This window comes from Saccopteryx leptura, chromosome 1 (genome assembly GCF_036850995.1).
Source record: "Saccopteryx leptura isolate mSacLep1 chromosome 1, mSacLep1_pri_phased_curated, whole genome shotgun sequence".
Lineage (NCBI taxonomy): Eukaryota > Metazoa > Chordata > Mammalia > Chiroptera > Emballonuridae > Saccopteryx > Saccopteryx leptura.
In genome coordinates this window covers 126,778,098-126,794,932 of record NC_089503.1, presented here as the reverse complement: position 1 = coordinate 126,794,932, position 16,835 = coordinate 126,778,098, and the positions used below count along the sequence as shown (strand labels likewise).

General features: G+C 42.6%; 1 protein-coding gene across 2 annotated transcripts in view; it reads right to left on the bottom strand.

The window, feature by feature from the left end:
- The window catches only part of SEMA5A (semaphorin 5A), a 487,022-nt gene that overhangs the window by 5,890 nt on the left and 464,297 nt on the right, over positions 1–16,835 (bottom strand). For both annotated transcript variants that reach the window (XM_066374585.1, XM_066374594.1), the window contains exons 19-22: positions 14,375–14,545; positions 11,995–12,150; positions 8,128–8,175; positions 2,305–2,516 (exon numbers count right to left, since the gene is read on the bottom strand). In XM_066374585.1, coding sequence (XP_066230682.1) covers positions 2,305–2,516; positions 8,128–8,175; positions 11,995–12,150; positions 14,375–14,545 — 587 coding nt within the window. The remainder of the gene's footprint in view (positions 1–2,304; positions 2,517–8,127; positions 8,176–11,994; positions 12,151–14,374; positions 14,546–16,835) is intronic.

Below are 16,835 nucleotides of genomic sequence, written 5' to 3'. Positions count from 1 at the left end.
CTAAAATGCTAGTAAATTCAAATTAACAAACACTTGAAACATTATCACATATAACTAAGTGGATATTTAAGCAGGTTTCTGATGACCCAGGACAGGTACAGTGATAAGACATTTTGATAAAATTTATTTAAGTAAATGCATAAAATCTGAAATGCCTTAATTTCTTTTTCTTTTCTGTACGTGTTAGAAGGCGACTACCATAGGCACTCCTGACACAGATGTTCCTCCTTATTAATAGTCATTAAAGCCACCACACTTTTTATTATTATTATTATTAAGTGAGAGGCAGGGTGGCAGAGAGACTCCCGCATGTGCCCTGACCAGGATCTACCCGAGAAGCCTCCTACCAGGTGATGCTCTGCCCGTCTGGATCACTGTTCTATTGCTCAGCAACTGAACTATTTTAGTGCCTGAGAAGAGGCCATGGAGCCATCCTCAGCACCCAGGACCAACTTTTGCTCAAACCATTCAAGCCATGGGTGGCAGAGAGGGGTGGAGAAGCAGATGGAAGCTTCTCCTGTGTGCCTTGACCAAGAATCAAACCTGAGACTTCCTTGCGCAGGGCCAATGCTCTACCACTGAGCCAACCAGCCAGGGCTGCAACCCACACTTTCATAGAGCTAAACTATTCCAGGTGGAGGGTAAATACTAAGAGGATCAAAGTAAAGAGGGAGGGTTGTGGGCAGAGACCACTGTATAGGACTAGTCTGGGTAAGGTATCAGAAAAAAGTTCTAGAAGGTTTTATTAGTAATAGGCAACATTCAGTGTCCCCAGGTCCTTTGCCTTCATACCAGCAAGATTTCTGATTATTTTAAGTGGCTGCTGGATCTTAAGAAGACCAGCTAACTTATCTTCAGATGCTTAAATCACAAACAGTGACCACAGAAAAGCTGATGGGTTGGAATCAGGTTTAGAGAAGGCCCATTCTTTGCTTCTGAAGGACTGTTTGAAAGGTTCTTGCTCATAGAAGGAGCCCAGGATGCTCCTCCTCATACTGGGGAGCTCAGTTCTGAGAGGATGTGTGGGGGTATTATTAATTTCATGTGCTTCACTCCCCACCTCTGCCACCTGACTAGGATAAGGTGCTGATGGGTTCTGGATCCCCATGTAAGCAGGGGTCATGGCTAAAAGTCATTGGTTCAGGCTCTGTTCCAATGGTGGAGAGTGGAGGCCTTGTGGCAGCGGGGAGCACTTGAGGACACTGTGGCTCTTAGGACCTGATGCTGAAAAAACTTGAAAGGAAACCATCATAGTAGAAAGAGTGTATCAAAATAATCCCTAAGAATATTAAGGGGAACCACCACCTTAACAGGAATAGCAAAATATAGCTTATGAGAATTTCCCTCATTCACGTGGGTAACAAAGAAGGTTGGGTGCAGTAGACAAGGGCCCTGGCTGTCTTTCTAGTTGCTCGTCTGACCGCATATCTAGACACAATTTAAAAAAAAAAAAAGCTACTATTTGCTGGGTGCTGGGCCTCAAGTACCTTAGTCTATTTAAACCTCACAATAGTGAAAGAGAGTACCTATTGCTATAACCATTTAAAAATTAAGAAACTGAGGTTCAGAGAAGTAACTTGTAGTCTGACCCATTGAACTGAGAAGACACTGGAGGCTCAGTGAGTGTGAATAACAGCTGGTAAGTAACTCACGAACCCAGGTCTGCCGGCTCCAATGCCAATACCCACCCCAGTCCTTCTTCTGGGGAACAAGAGGAGACAGGTCATTCACTCTAACTTCCGGGGTAGGTACTGGGTTAATCACCCATCGAGGAAATTTAACAGAATACACCAGTCACACAGCCCTTTTACATCACACAAAACTTCACTGTGCTTGAAGATTATTTGAAGATAGTCTTCATAATACTGTAACAATTTTTCTCAGATTTGTCATCTTGGCGATCCCTGGAAAGGACCTCTATATCTGGTTGCCCAATCCTGGTCCTCACAGCCACTGCCCAGTGTGCACTGGTCCTCGGCCTGGAGCTCTTCTCTTTAGCATGACCTCCCCTTGGATGCAGAAGGCACAGTGGAGGCAGAGCTGGACACTGGCCAATGACCTCATATTTTCCAGCATTTTATCTGTTGCTGTTTCCATGTCCTATTTTTAACTTACATTATCAGTATAAGATGCTGTCTTTCCATAGGCAAAGCAAAGTTAAAAAGGCAGCTCATCATACGCGGGAGTCCGTGATCTTGTTCCCACCTTGTCACCCGCACCACCGCCACTGTGCTTTGCCAGCAGCCCAGGGCCCACCTGCCATCTTTGCACATCTGGCTGCTGTGGTTGCTGTCCATCCCTTACCTTGATGGCCTCCACCGAGTCATACTTGTCCAGTTTGTTGATGTGGTTCGTTATGCTGGTGTTGAGAGGGGCAGGCGCGATGGGGTGGATGACAGTGGCATCGTGGGATTGCTGCTGGTACCGCTGGCAGTAGGTGTAGACAAGGAGTGTCAGAAGGCAGCCCAGGATGGAGCTGCTCAGGCCCACAGCAACCATGTGGAACATGTTGAACTCTGGGAAGACAGCACCGAAAGTGATGCTATACCAGAAAGGAACACGCTATGCAACAGCTTGGTGCTTTGGTGAAAACAGAAAGACAAAACGGAAAGCCCACCTCCATTTAAAAATAGAGAAATCATAATACCTTCCTTCAAAACAGCATGGCCACCGAGACGCTTCTTCAGAGCAAGCACAATATATTTTAAGTTAATGCTCTTATACGTTATATTCAGTCTTTTGGAGATCACCTTCATATACTAGTAGAAGCTTTTTATTTTAGTGTAAAATAAAGGCTTACACAAGGATGTGCTTCTGTTTCAAGTGCAGCACGCATTACAGGCTATGGGGTTCCTAAGCAACACTGTCCAGCTCCTGGACAGGCCCCGCAGGTAGCATGGCAGTGTCCCGCTAACAAGGGGAGAATGCATTTACTGCTTCTAACTGCCCACCTGCAAGCCAGACTCTTTCCCCCTTTCCTTTATCATTTCATTTTATTTAAAAGTGTTCCACATACATAATTCTTATGTGTTTCATTATTTTTCTGATTATGAATATAAACACATTATATAACTTTAGACCATGTACTAGGGAATATAAGAATAATAAGTCTTTTTTCTTTCCTAGAGAGACTATAGTAACTAGTTTCCGGTGTGCTTTTCCTGAAATTCTCTGCATAGCTCTGTGCTGTGTGTGTGTGTGTGTGCGCGCGCATGTACCTGTGCATGCATGCATAGATATTACCCTGGATATCACACTTTAAAAAAATTTACATTGTATTTTGAAGATCTTATAAAGAAAGTAAAGATCTTGCAAAAAATGAAGGATTTGTGTCAGAGGAATAAAATGTGATCTTTCAATGGTCATGAAATGACCCTCTTTTGTTTTTTTCCTGCTAGTAGAATCTTTGAGTTATTTTCCTTGAGTTATGACTATAAAATGTTGAAAAAGTAAGTGGGCATGGATTTATGACTCTGATACAGCACTGGCTTAAGGGACGTCAAGGTAACATAAGCAAGACCTGCCTAATGTCTGAGAAACAACAGCAAAAAAATAAAAAGAAAGAGAGAGATTCATGGTGTGTCTGTGAAACACTTTACAATTAAAGTTTCAAGCCTTTCAGGCGCTAAAGACAACACCTGGTCAGAGCTGATGAAGCTGGGCTTAGGGAACATTAGGTGGAGGAGAACACAATCTCACCTTTTCTGCTGTACTGGCCCGGGTGGCCAGCCAGCTGTTTGTGGACTGCTGGCTTTAGGTGTTTTCCCTGCACAGGGCACAGCCTGAGGACCTGGCTTTTCCCCAGGGGTTCCGCTCCACTGGCCACCAAAGGGTGCACTGTCACCCAAGCTAACCCTATCTCCCCCCCCCCCAAATGAAACTGGTGGAGAAGCCTGCTGGGCACCACCATCAACTCCAGGTGAGTCTGCGGGCTGCAAGGTGAGGCCCTTGGGGCTCTCAGGGAGAGATCAGCAGGTCTGCCTCCCACACCCAGGTCCTGGGGTAGGTGCACCATAACCACCTGGGCTCCTCACCAAGGACTTTTCAAGCAGCCTTCACCTTACCTGTGATCTGTAGCACAAGCTAAATATCTTTCACCTGTCCCTAAACCCTGATTTCTCTCTCTAGGCTGTGACCCTTTACTGTGTTCTGGGGGCCCAGGGCCCTGAGAGGCAGATCCTCTATCTGAGGTGGACGGACCATGTGCCGAGGCTGCCTCCTCGGTGCCCTGTGAGTACAACCAACCAACACTCTCCCACCCACACTGGGTCTCCAAACATGACATTCCCACCACAGGTGTCCAGTGTCTTCAGCACCAGGGGCTGGATGATCCAGGAGGATGTTATAAGAACACTTAACAGGTATCACCCACTCCTGACATCTACCTCAGTGTTTCACTTCTTGATTATTTTGTCAATGGTTTAATAAACTGAAGGGACTTCATAAATCTTTGGCTTTTCCAGATTTTGTCTGGAGTCTTGGGCTGGACAGCTTCCAGCCGGGGACAGCTGGATAAAGCATCTGGGGACATCCCACCAATGACCATTGTAGGTTTTGCCTTAACACTGAAGCTGTGCTCCAGGTGAGCAACAGTGAATTTCAGTGTTGTCATTTCTTGATACTTTAGGGTTCAGACTTTCTGGAGTCATTGCCAAGTATGAATATAGGTGTTTTCTGCTGCACTGATAACATATTTTATTTTAACGCATGGAAGATGTATGACTCTATCCATATGCAGATACTTCGTCATTAGTCAAATGAATCATTCCTGCAGGTGCCTGGGGAAGCCTGGGCCGCTGACATCTTTATGATGATTATATAGTCCTTGTGTCTCATGCAACTAAAAATAGCTCCCTAAGATGAAACATTTCAATAGGCTCACATTTTTCTGTGTAAGGAAAAAATAGTGCCTATTAAATCTCTTGAATTTGCTTAGTGTGACTCTTTGCTTTGAATATGATTCTTTTTTTTTTTGCTATGACTTTTGATAAGTAAAGCTGAAATAGAGACCAATTACCCAGTTGGTTCAACTGCCTGATTTTCTGTGCAAATGTGATTGATTTTTGCAGTGGACTGAAAAATAGGCATCCATGTTATCTCTCTAAACATCCTTGGTAGGTAATTGTTTTTACCTATCAGCCCAATATTCAAATTCATCTGACTTCTTACCCAACTATTCTGCTGTGTCAATGTCAGCAGCCAAAAGATCTAAAAACTTAGTTTTGACACAATCAACAGTTCAAATGCTATAGAAATATTTACTTGGATCCTATATATTCTTATTGATCAATATCACCCCATTAAATTGAATTTCTAGATAAAATAAAATAAATATATTGACATTCTGCTCCAAAACAATACTTTTGAATATTGTTGACTTATTTAAGTTTCTATAATAGCACCTTTGACCCAGCTGGCTCAGAAACACAGAAGCAGCATTTTAGCATGGGAATGGGCTTTGCATTCTGTCCTCTTGGGGACTCAAAGCTTTTGAAAGACTCCTATCTCCTAATGCCAAGAGGGTTGGCCAAGAAAAGTGGTTTTCACACTTGCGTTAGATATGGAAGGTCTTTCATCTGTGTAGAGACATTAGCTGGTGGCCTCCATTAGAACAGAATCACTCCCCACTAATGTCATCCACTCTGGACCTTCACTCCCTCTGAGGGCAGCAGATATCCCTGGACCCGGGGTGTTATCCAAAGTGTCACCTGGCCAGGGCTGCTGTGGCTCTAGCCCCCTAGACCCAATCCTCCTGGACCCATTTTCGGTGGTGTTTCGAGCATAAAGTTCACACTGTGAGCCGACTGCCTGGATCCGACCTACACTCCACTGCTGACCCTGTTCGAGCTCCACCAGGGACCCCACCTCCTTGGCTCTCACAATCCCTACTTATAAAATGCAGACAAAAACACAGGGCTGATAATGCTTTTCTACAATTCCCAAAACCAAAATCTCTGAAAAGTGATTTTTCATCACTTACCTGGCATCAAAGCCTGACCTGACCTGACCCATTTGCTGCAGAACTGACCAAATATGCCAGGAAAAGCACTGGCATATCCACTTCCCCCACATTTCATGGCAGCATCATTAAAGGGGTTGGTCCTTCCAAAAAGGACTGGATAAAGAAGATGTGGTATGCAGATACTATAGAATTCTACTCAGCCATAAGAAAAGATGAAATATTGCCATTTGTGACATGAATGGATCTTGAGAGTATTATGCTAAGTGGAATAAGTCAGTCAGGAAAAGCTAAGACCCATATGATTTTACTCACATGTGGAACATAAAATTGAAACTCATAGACACACACAACAGGATGGTGGTTACCAGAGGGGTGGGGTATGGGAGGTAGTAAAGGGTAAAGGAGATCAAATATATGGTGACAGAAGGTGACTTGACTTTGGGTGGTGGGTACACAATGCAGTATACAGATTATGTATCATAGAAACGTACACTTGAAAGTTATACAATCTTATTTACCAATGTCACCCTAATATATTTAATATAAAATAATAACTTCACAAGACTAAGAACAATCTAACCATTATTTTGTCAATGGACACTAGTTAAGTCACCTTCTGAACTTCTTCTCTGGTAACTGTGTTTCATTAAAGTTTCCCATTTATTTTTTGAATAAATTTTAATCAACTGATATTTTGCTCTTAAAAAAAAAAAAGAAGAAATTGGTTACCAAGTGTGGCCCCCAGACCCTGCAGGGGCATTCTGTAATGTATAGTATATGCACATATGACCCATTTACAATATAAAATGTGTTCAATTCTAAACCCTTCCTTATCTCCAATTCTTTTACTTACATAAAGAATTATGGACTTTGGCACCGACATGAATGCTTGTTTCAAGGATCAACTAGGATCCTTGTCATTTAACACAGTGTCTGACACATAGTGACTAATTTCAAAATATTAAGGGATTCTTGTGATTATTTTGATTTAAAGTGGCATATATTCCTCTTACAGGTAGATCTCAAGTTAGTCATGACTGGTCTGTGAACTCAATGTCTGTTAGGTCAGGCATCAGACAATGTCCATCTGAGGACTGAACCACTGGCTCCAGAGGCCTTGGGGCTCTTTCTTCCCTACTAGAAGCACAAAGCCCCTCATACAACCAGCACAGAATGAGTGCTCAGCAAAGATCACTGAATGAATGGATAACAGATGGCTGGCTAAACAGAAAGGACATAACAGGCAGTGAACTCTTATTAAGTGTACTTAACAATAGTAAGTACATTTCTAAAATATGCTCAGAAGATTCAGATTCCATTTGAGCATAAGCAGAGATCAAAGCCCACTGGGCTGAGTTGTCTCAGACTCCCCTAGTGAATGGATTATAACAGGAATGACTATTAATAGGTCATCAGCCCATGAATACATACATATGACAATCACTGACTTGGTGTGAATTTTAGCTCTGATTAACACAAGTGGACAGGGGCTGGGCTTGGACATATGAACAGTCAGCTTCTTCCATCCAGACAAGACAACATAGACAGTAAAGACCAAATTAATCACAGATTTGAACCTGAAAGTGTTGATTTTTGCCATTCAGAGTTTTGAGAAGTTCAAAACATACTTCTAGAGATATAGGTAGAACATTATACCCCCTTACAATTTTGTCATTCCAGCAGTCTAGAGATTTGAAGCCGGCTGCCATCAATTTGCATTATAAGTATAAACAAAATGTTTGGATACAGTTTTCCTCATGGGAACTCTCATATCTCTATTTAGTATCTATACAGTTATCAAGATATCAAGATCACTGGTTCATAAAACAGCATTCACCAGAATCACCTGAAAGGTTTATTAAAGCAGAGTGCCGAGTCCCACTCAAAGAGGTTCTAAATCGGTAGGTCAAGGCGGGGCCTGGAAATCTGTATTTACCTCAGGTCCCCAGGTGATGCTGGTGTTGCTGGTCTGGGAACCCCACATGAGAATCACAATCGAGAAGTCAAACACTGACTCTTAGCATTTGTACTACTGAAGAATAAAGTGTTTGGGATCCAGGTGATTCTCTGGTCTTTTTATTTTTCCTAACAATAGAAACATCATTCAGCCAATAGCAGAAAATATCAGAAATCAATTAGAAAGTAGTTAAAAAGGAAGAACTTACCTCCACACCTTCTCTCTTCCATGCTACTTGATCTTGCTACAGAAACTTCTGGAAAAACAAAAATCCAATCACAATGTGTAAAGAGTATTGAGAAGAAAGAGCACTTTAATGATGCACTTACAAAACATCTAATGATTTTGAGTTTTATGTTAGTCAAAGCTCCAAAAACCCAATTTAAAAAATATATATATATTGATTTCTTTCTTTGTTTAATCAACCTGAGCTGTATTTGGTCAAGGTCATCTTGATTGGAAAGGGTGAGATTCATTATCACGGATAGAAAATGCAATGGTCCCTAAGCTAAAACCAGGGCAGTAGCTTCAAAACAAGGCCAGAGAATGTGCTGATTTTCTGTTCTGATACATTGTGCCAGCTGTGGAACCCCATGGTGTTCACTTATGGTGTTCCTGCCTCAGATGTTTTGTTTCATCAAAGACCATGTTGTCACATTCCCTGCAGAGAGGACCAATCCACCAAGTGCTCCAAGGAAATGGTCAGAACAAATGAAGTCCCCATCAGACCCCGCTGATGCTCAGCAGTACCACTTGTGAGATGCCAGTGTGGGGAGAAATCCACCTAAACAATAAAGCACCATTTCCAGAAGCCAAAAATGTTATCCTCTCCTGTACTGACTTTTCATTAGATAATAAGAATTAAAAATATATCTATAATTAAAAAGAGAAACAACAATAATAAATATTGTAGTTTTATACCATACCTGATGGAAGTGCCTTATAGGGCTAAGGCTAACACTGTCTCTTCCATGAATGAAATGAAATGAATACTACCTATTACTGCTATGTAAGAGGTTGGTCTCTGCTTTGGTCCATGTCTCAGTTCTAACCCACTCAGGGACTATATGTGAAATGCTGTGTGGTGTATTTACTAGACCAGGGATGGGGAACCTATGGCTTCCGAGACAGATGTGGCTCTTTTGATGGCTGCATCTGGCTTGCAGACAAATCTTTAATAAAAAAAATAATAATGTTAAAAATATAAAACATTCTTATGTATTACAATCCTTTCATTTCCTACTGCTCATGTTTATGGTTGTGGGTAGCTGGAACCAATCACAGCTGTCCTCCAGGACAACACCAAATTTTTATTGGATAATACATAACAGACATGGGTCATTGTGAGGTCAGGAAGTAAACTTCCCTCCTTTTAATCAAGTAGTCAAACTAACTAATTGCAGAAACTCTTTTGAAGAAGAAGATGGCTAAAAGAAAAAAAGATGAGGAGTATCATACTTTTCAGCAGGAATGGACAGAGGAATTTGCTTTTGTGGAGAGAGCAGGTTCTGCAGTGTGTCTAATATGCAATGATAAAGTTGCATCGATGAAATGGTTAAATATAAAGTGGCACTTTGATACATGCCATACTACATTTGCATTGAAATATCCATCTCGGGAGATAGCAGGAAGAAAGCATGTCAAGAGCTATTGTGCAGACTGCAAGCTAGTCAGCAGCAACTCCGTGTTTGGACCCAACAAGGTGACTGGAAATCGGCTAGCTTTGCTGATGCTTCAGCAATTGTGAGAAATGGAAAGCCATTCACAGATGGGGAGTATGCCAAAACATTCATGCTTGATGTTGCCAATGAACTTTTTGATGACTTTTCGGATAAAGACAAGATAATCAAACGAATAAAAGACATGCCTCTGTTGGAAAGAACTGTTCACAATTGTACTATCATGATGGCAAATCAAATTGAGGCAACACAAGTGAAGGACATAAATGCAGCACCATTTTCTCTCACTTTGGATGAGTCAACAGACATAAGCCATTTATCCCAGTTCAGCGTGATTGCAAGGTATGCTGTCGGTGACACACTACCTGAGGAAAGTCTTGCTGTTTTGCCTAAGAAAGACACAACAAGAGGGGAGGATTTATTCCAGTCTTTCACTGAGTTGGCTAAAGAAAAAAATCTACTGATGGCTAAACTTATTTCAGTGTGTACTGATGTTCTCCATGCATGGTGGGGAAAAACAGAGGATTTGTAGTGCTTCCTCATGAACATGAAAAGAGACCCATCCTAAGTTTTCACTGCATCCTACATCAGGAGAAGCTGTGTGCTCAGATGTGTGGCGAGTAGCTTGGTGAGGTGATGTCACTGGTCATTCGGGTGGTCAACTTTATCGTTGCCCGAGCTTTAAATAATCGCCATAGTTTAAAACACTGCTGGATGAAGTTGGGAATAATTATCCTGGTCTGCTTCTGCACAGCAATGTGCATTGATTGTCAAGAGGGAAGGCGCTCAGCTGTTTTGCGGCTTGTCTGAGTGAAATACGGACTTTTCTTGAAATGAAAAATGTCGAGCATCCTGAGTTAGCTAACACTGAGTGGCTCCTGAAGTTCTATTATCTTGTGGACATGACTGACATCTGAACCAGCTCAATGTGAAAATGCAAGGCATTGGAAATACAGTCTTATCCCTTCAACAAGCAGTGTTTGCATGTGAAAACAACCTGGAACATTGAAACAGGTTGTTTACTACACTTTGAAAAACTGGGAGAGTTTAAAGATGCATGCACAGCAAGTGACCCTGCTCAACATCTTGATCTCCAGCAGCTAGCGGGTTTCACATCTAATTTCCTGCAGTCATTCAAAGTGTGCTTTGGAGAATTTTGTGAGCATACTCGTCTTTTTAAGTTCATCACCCATCCACACGAGTGTGCAGTGGACAGCGCTGACCTGAGTTACATCCCCGGTGTCTCTGTCAGAGATTTTGAGCTACAAGCTGCTGACCTGAAGGCCTCAGACATGTGGGTGAATAAGTTCAAGTCACTGAATGAAGATTTGGAAAGACTTGCACGACTGCAAGCAGAGTTGGCGAGCAAACACAAGTGGGGAGAAATGAAAAAACTTCAACCCGCGGACCAGTTGATTGTCAAAACTTGGAACAAGTTTCCCATCACATACCACACACCGTAGCATGAGTATTGCTGTGCTGATAATGTTTGGCTCTACGTGAGCAGTCTTTCTCACATCTAAAGAACATTAAGACCAACCTACGATCACGTTTAATGGATGGAAGTCTCAACGCCTGCATGAAGCTTAACCTAACCACGTATCAACCAGACTACAAAGCCATCAGCAAAACCATGCAGCACCAGAAGTCGCATTAATGGTAAGAAGTACTTTATTCATCATTGGTTAGCAATATCATAACAATGTTATTAAAAAGAATTCAGAGACTTATTGTGTTGGTCTTACATAAAATGCACACATTTACTTGTATTTAGTGTTAAACATATTGTATGGCTGTCACGGAATTACATTTTAAAATATGTGGTGTTCATGGCTCTCTCAGCAAAAAAGGTTCCCGATCCCTGTACTAGACCTACAGTGAGCATGAGACAGGTGACTACCTACCACTAATAACATCATTTTCACATGGAAAAGAGGACCAGTCACCTCTTCCTCAAGATAAGAACAATGATGGGTTCCCCTTTCTCAAATACAATAAGGTTGCATAAAGAGAATGGTCCTTATTCTCTGTGCGAAGGCATCCTCACAAGCATTGCTGAAACATTTTACTTAGTAACTAAAATAACCAAATATGCCACTTTTATTTTTTGAGCAAAATCTTCTGCATGTGCTATAGTCAATAAATTGTAGAAGACTACACTGTGGTTAAAAATATGTCTCTGGTCAAAAAAAAAATCTTAAAACTTATAGCCTAAATTCATGTCTAAACCTGCAGTTACCTATAAATCTATACTTTTTAATCACCCAGAAACCACAAGAATGGCCAGAATCATCTGTTTCACTAGAAGGGACTTTAAAGAACAGTTAAAACCCTTAACTGATGACTCATTTCCTCTTTGAGTGTGGGCAATAATTTTGATCACACTCTGCCCTTACCTGGGATGAAATTGGAATCAAAAATACACGGTCGGCTCTCTGTGGTGTTTCCGGAACACTGGCTGCCCATGGGGAACAGCAGGATGCACTGTCGGGCACGGACCTGGACCCCGGACACGTCGCACTCAGACCAGTCTGACCACTCCGACCAGCTCTCTGCAGGGACCAGAAACAGGAGAGGAGGCAACAAGACCCACTAAGATCACTCAACCTGGAAGCAGTGTCAAGTTACACATATGACTTTAGGTTCTCATATTAGGTTCAATGGGTCTGTACTCCTATCTTCTTAAAAGTCCAGTAAATGAAATACACATGGGTGTGGGTAAAAGAACTGGTGTATCACTGACTGGAAATAAAGTGCTTAAAATACATTTGTTAAAACTACGTCATTTTAACACTATAAAGTAATTGAATTAGACAGCCAATAAGTGAATCAATGTCTAGCTGTGCACAGACCATCAGTGGTCAGGGGACAGAAACCATTTATACAAACACAATGCTTCCCTGCAAAGAGCAGCCCTCAAAGGCTGTCCTGAGAAACTCTCACAGGCCTCGGCGCTCAGGCAAGAGAAACTGAGGTGCATTCATGAGAAAGCATTGGGCACCGCGTTCATGAGAAACCTGCTACTGCAAGTGTCCTCTTCTGTTATATAAACAATTCTGCAGAGTCAATACACCAAAGTCAGGCTATACTTGAGGTAGAATTCATCTTATCCAATGTTTACTGTCATGGAAGCTCATAAGATCAATGCACAAGTCTTGGGTTAAGGACAAAAGTTGAGCAATAACAGGTCACTTCACCCTTAAGTGGAAGACTTGCTAAATTCATGCAGACCTATAGATGTGTGACAGAGACACTCATATTTGAAGTAAGGGAGTTACAAAAATGAACTTTTTTTTTTTTTACAGAGACATGGAGAGAGTCAGAGAGAGGGATAGATAGGGACAGACAGACAGGAACGGAGAGAGATGAGAAGCATCAATTATCAGTTTTTCGTTGCGACACCTCAGTTGTTCATTGATTGCTTTCTCATATGTGCCTTGACCGTGGGCCTTCAGCAGACCGAGTAACCCCTTGCTCAAGCCAGCGACCTTGGGTCCAAGCTGGTGAGCTTTGCTCAAACCAGATGAGCCTGTGCTCAAGCTAGCGACCTCAGGGTCTTGAACCTGGGTCCTCCGCATCGCAGTCCGACACTCTATCCACTGCGCCACCACCTGGTTCCACACAAAAATGAACTCAATATTATTTGTGAAATATCAATCAACATAAAAATATTTTTCTATGCAGTTTGCTATTTTCCTCTCTCTCTCTCTCTCTCTCTCTCTCTCTCTCTCTCTCTCTCTCTCTGTATTTTTCTGAAGTGAGAAGCGGGGAGGCAGAGAGACAGACTCCCACATGTGCCTGACTGGGATCCACCTGCAAGCCCACTAGAGGGCGATGCTCTGCCCATCTGGGGCATTGCTCCAATGCAACCAGAGCCATTCTAATGCCTGAGGTGGAGGCCATGGAGCCATCCTTGGTGCCCAGGCCAACTTTGCTCCAATGGAGACTCGGATGCAGGAGGGGAAGAGAGAGAGAGAGAGAGAGAGAGAGAGAGAGAGAGAGAGAGAGAAAGGAGAGAAGGAAGGGTGGAGAAGCAGATGGGTACTTCTCCTGTGTGCCCTGACCAGGAATCGAACCTGGGACTTCCACACACCAGGCCAATGCTCCACCACTGAGCCAGCTAGCCAGGGCTCCTCTCTTTTTAAATGCAAAATGTAAGCATTGTCTTTACAGTTCAGAAAAAAATTTGGAAACCAAACTTGTGCCTTGATCCAAAGGGAAGAGAAATCCATGTAAAGGGTATAATTTTCCCTTAGAAATCTGTCAAATGCCAGTTTTGAGAATGACTGCAAGAATTTGATTTCTAGGCACTTTTCAATATAAATGGAACCCTCTAGAAAGATCTGCAAGAGCAAGTTAACAAAAAATTAAGTGTTTTAAATGTTTAAAGTTAGTCTCATTTTGATTCCCAGTGGGCACCAGTATCAGCCAGCCTCAGAGCTCACCCCCCAGCATGGCCCATTGGCCATTCCTGTGAGCAGCTCCGCAAGGGATCTCCATGCTCCTCACCCCGGATTTCAACAACAAAACCTAAAATTTCATTGTCGGGTTAAATATTTTACAAAGGCCTTGTTATAACCAGTTTCTGCTACTAGTTCTGAAACTATGGCGTGGTGAGAACCATTTTATTGCAGAACACATGGTATAAAGTCACTTCAAGGGTGACAGTGTGGAGTTAATGTGTTCCCCTTTCAGTACCTGTGATATGGCAACATCAATTCAACCACTTCTAAATCAAGGAAAGCGGCCAGTTGGTCCCAAAGCCCCACAGCTTACCGGGGCAGGGCTGTGTGTTGCAGAGTGCCTCCTCCGTGTGTAGCCCCAGGCAGATGTCTCCGCCGTAGGCTGGGGCTGGGTTTGTGCACGAGCGGGTCCTCATGTAGTGTCCACCGCCACATGTCGCCGAACATTTTGACCAGGGAGACCAGCAAGACCACACACCATCCACTGTGAAAAGACACAGAGTCACAATGCTTCTGAAATGCAAATCTGACCAACGTGATGAAGCTACAGATAGACTGCATGGCAGGGACGCATCTGTGAAGCCACTGCCACTTACAGTGGGTTACCTGGGGTTTTCCGCTGGTGAGGGGACCTATTTGCTTCTTCCTCCCTTTGCAGTTTCAGTACCTTCTAAACCTAACAAGCATGAGGATGACAGAGGAGTGCAGTGTATGCCACACAAAATCCCCGTCCCTGGGAATGAACCCGAAACACATATTGCTGTGATTAATGAGTAGCTCCAGCTGCCTCTCACCTTTGCTAATCACACAAATGAGTTGGCCAGAGGAGACATAGCCAAAGACAGGTAGTTCCTGTCACAGATTTCTTTACTAATTGGAATACGACTTGCTCCAGGACAGAGGGATAAAGAAAAGGTAATCTGTGAGGAAGGACTGTGAAGATGCTCTACAGATGCAGGCACCAAACAACAGCTCACTCTGTACCATGTAGACTCAATGGCGCATTTAAGTGACAGATGAAACAGAGGGCCTGCTACCTACAGCCAGGCTGCAGGTTGGATACGAAGGCGCTGTGTCTCGAACATTGGGCAGAACTGGTTCCTGATGAACTGTTGCTATGCTGCCCATGACCCCGAGCAGGCCTGTTTTCTCTAGGCTGGGCTCCTGGTACCTACGGATGGACCTCCTGAGAGCTGGGTCGGCTGACCCGCCTGGACCTCGGTGCTCCTTTCTGCACTAGCTGATCTTGTTCAACTGAGATCTCACACTGACTTCTGTCTGACACTGTCAGATATGATCTGCCATCTGTCTAACCCCTTGCTGACCTTCCCCGTTGCCAGCCAGAACTGCCCTGTTTTACTGAGTCCCAGAGCAAAGCTGCAGACTTTGTCAAGATGTCATTAGACTCCAATTAGCAAAACACAATCATAAACACAGAAAACTACATAAAAAAAGCCAATGAGAGACTCATTTTTACTATATGCAGATAGCATCATGTTTTATTTTCTCCCTAACTTACATAAAATAAAACAGAAGTAACCAGGAAAGCGAAAGCCAAAGTCATTAAGACATGGGCTGTTTTGGCTATAATGACCTAGTTTGCATTTGCATGCACCCATTGTGATTTAATACATCCTTATCAGTAATATGTTGCCTCAGATACAGGTATAGGTAAAAAGAAAGAATTTTTGAGACATGTGAGCATAAACATGTTTATGATGATATTTTGATATGCAAAAAATAAAAACAGAACAAAAAACATTTGATATGTAACTGGGAATTTTGTGATTTGATAGTTTATCCAGACTTGGAGTATTCATCATTTCCCCATTTGCCAATAAGCATGTCAGAAAGTAAGAGGGAATGAATCAGATATCTGACATTGGTTGTAATATCAGAAAAAGGAGGCAGGCATAAGTTTGAGAGAACTTTAGAAATTTCCTGTACCCACCTCCATGTTTCTTCTCTCTGGGGGAATGCTTGCTGGCACCTGGGCTGAAGCATGGCCTTAAGTGGGTATATGTACACACCCCACATTACAGCACAGATCAGTAAGTGCCTTAGAATAGCTGGTGGCACAGAGCTCAGATGTTTGAATGTACACGAGGCAGTCTGGGGCTCAGGAGGGTCTAATGCCTCATCTAGATTAGCACTGAAATTGGACTTAGAAGAAACCATGTGATCTGAAGATACTCAGTTTTTCTATTGCATAATGAACTTGCAATGGCCAGTAGCTATATAAAAAAGATGCCCCAAATTATTAACAGGCAAGAAAATACAAATCAAACCCACAAGGAGACTCACTGCACACCTGTCAGGATGGCTATTAAAAAAAAAAAAGAGATAACAGTAGATAGTAGTGTTGGGAAGGATGTAAGGAGATTGGAACACATGTGCCCTGTTTGCACAAATGTAAAATAGTACAGCTGCTATGAATAACAGTATGGTGGTTCCTTAAAATAATTAAAATTAAAATTAAAAAATTAGCCCTGGCCAGATAGATTGGTTGGTTAGAGCATCGTCTCTAAGCTCAGACGCTACTGGTTTGATCCCAGGTCAGGGCACATACAGGAAACAAATCGATGTTCTTGTTTCTCTCTCTCTCTCTCTCTCTCTCTCTCCCTGCTTCTTCTCTCTCTAAAAATCAATGAATTTTAAAAAATAATTAAAAAACTACCATACGATACAACAATTTCATTCCTGGGTATATAGTCAAAAGTACTGAAATTATGATCTCAGAAAGATATCTGCACTTCCGTGCTCACTGCAGAATT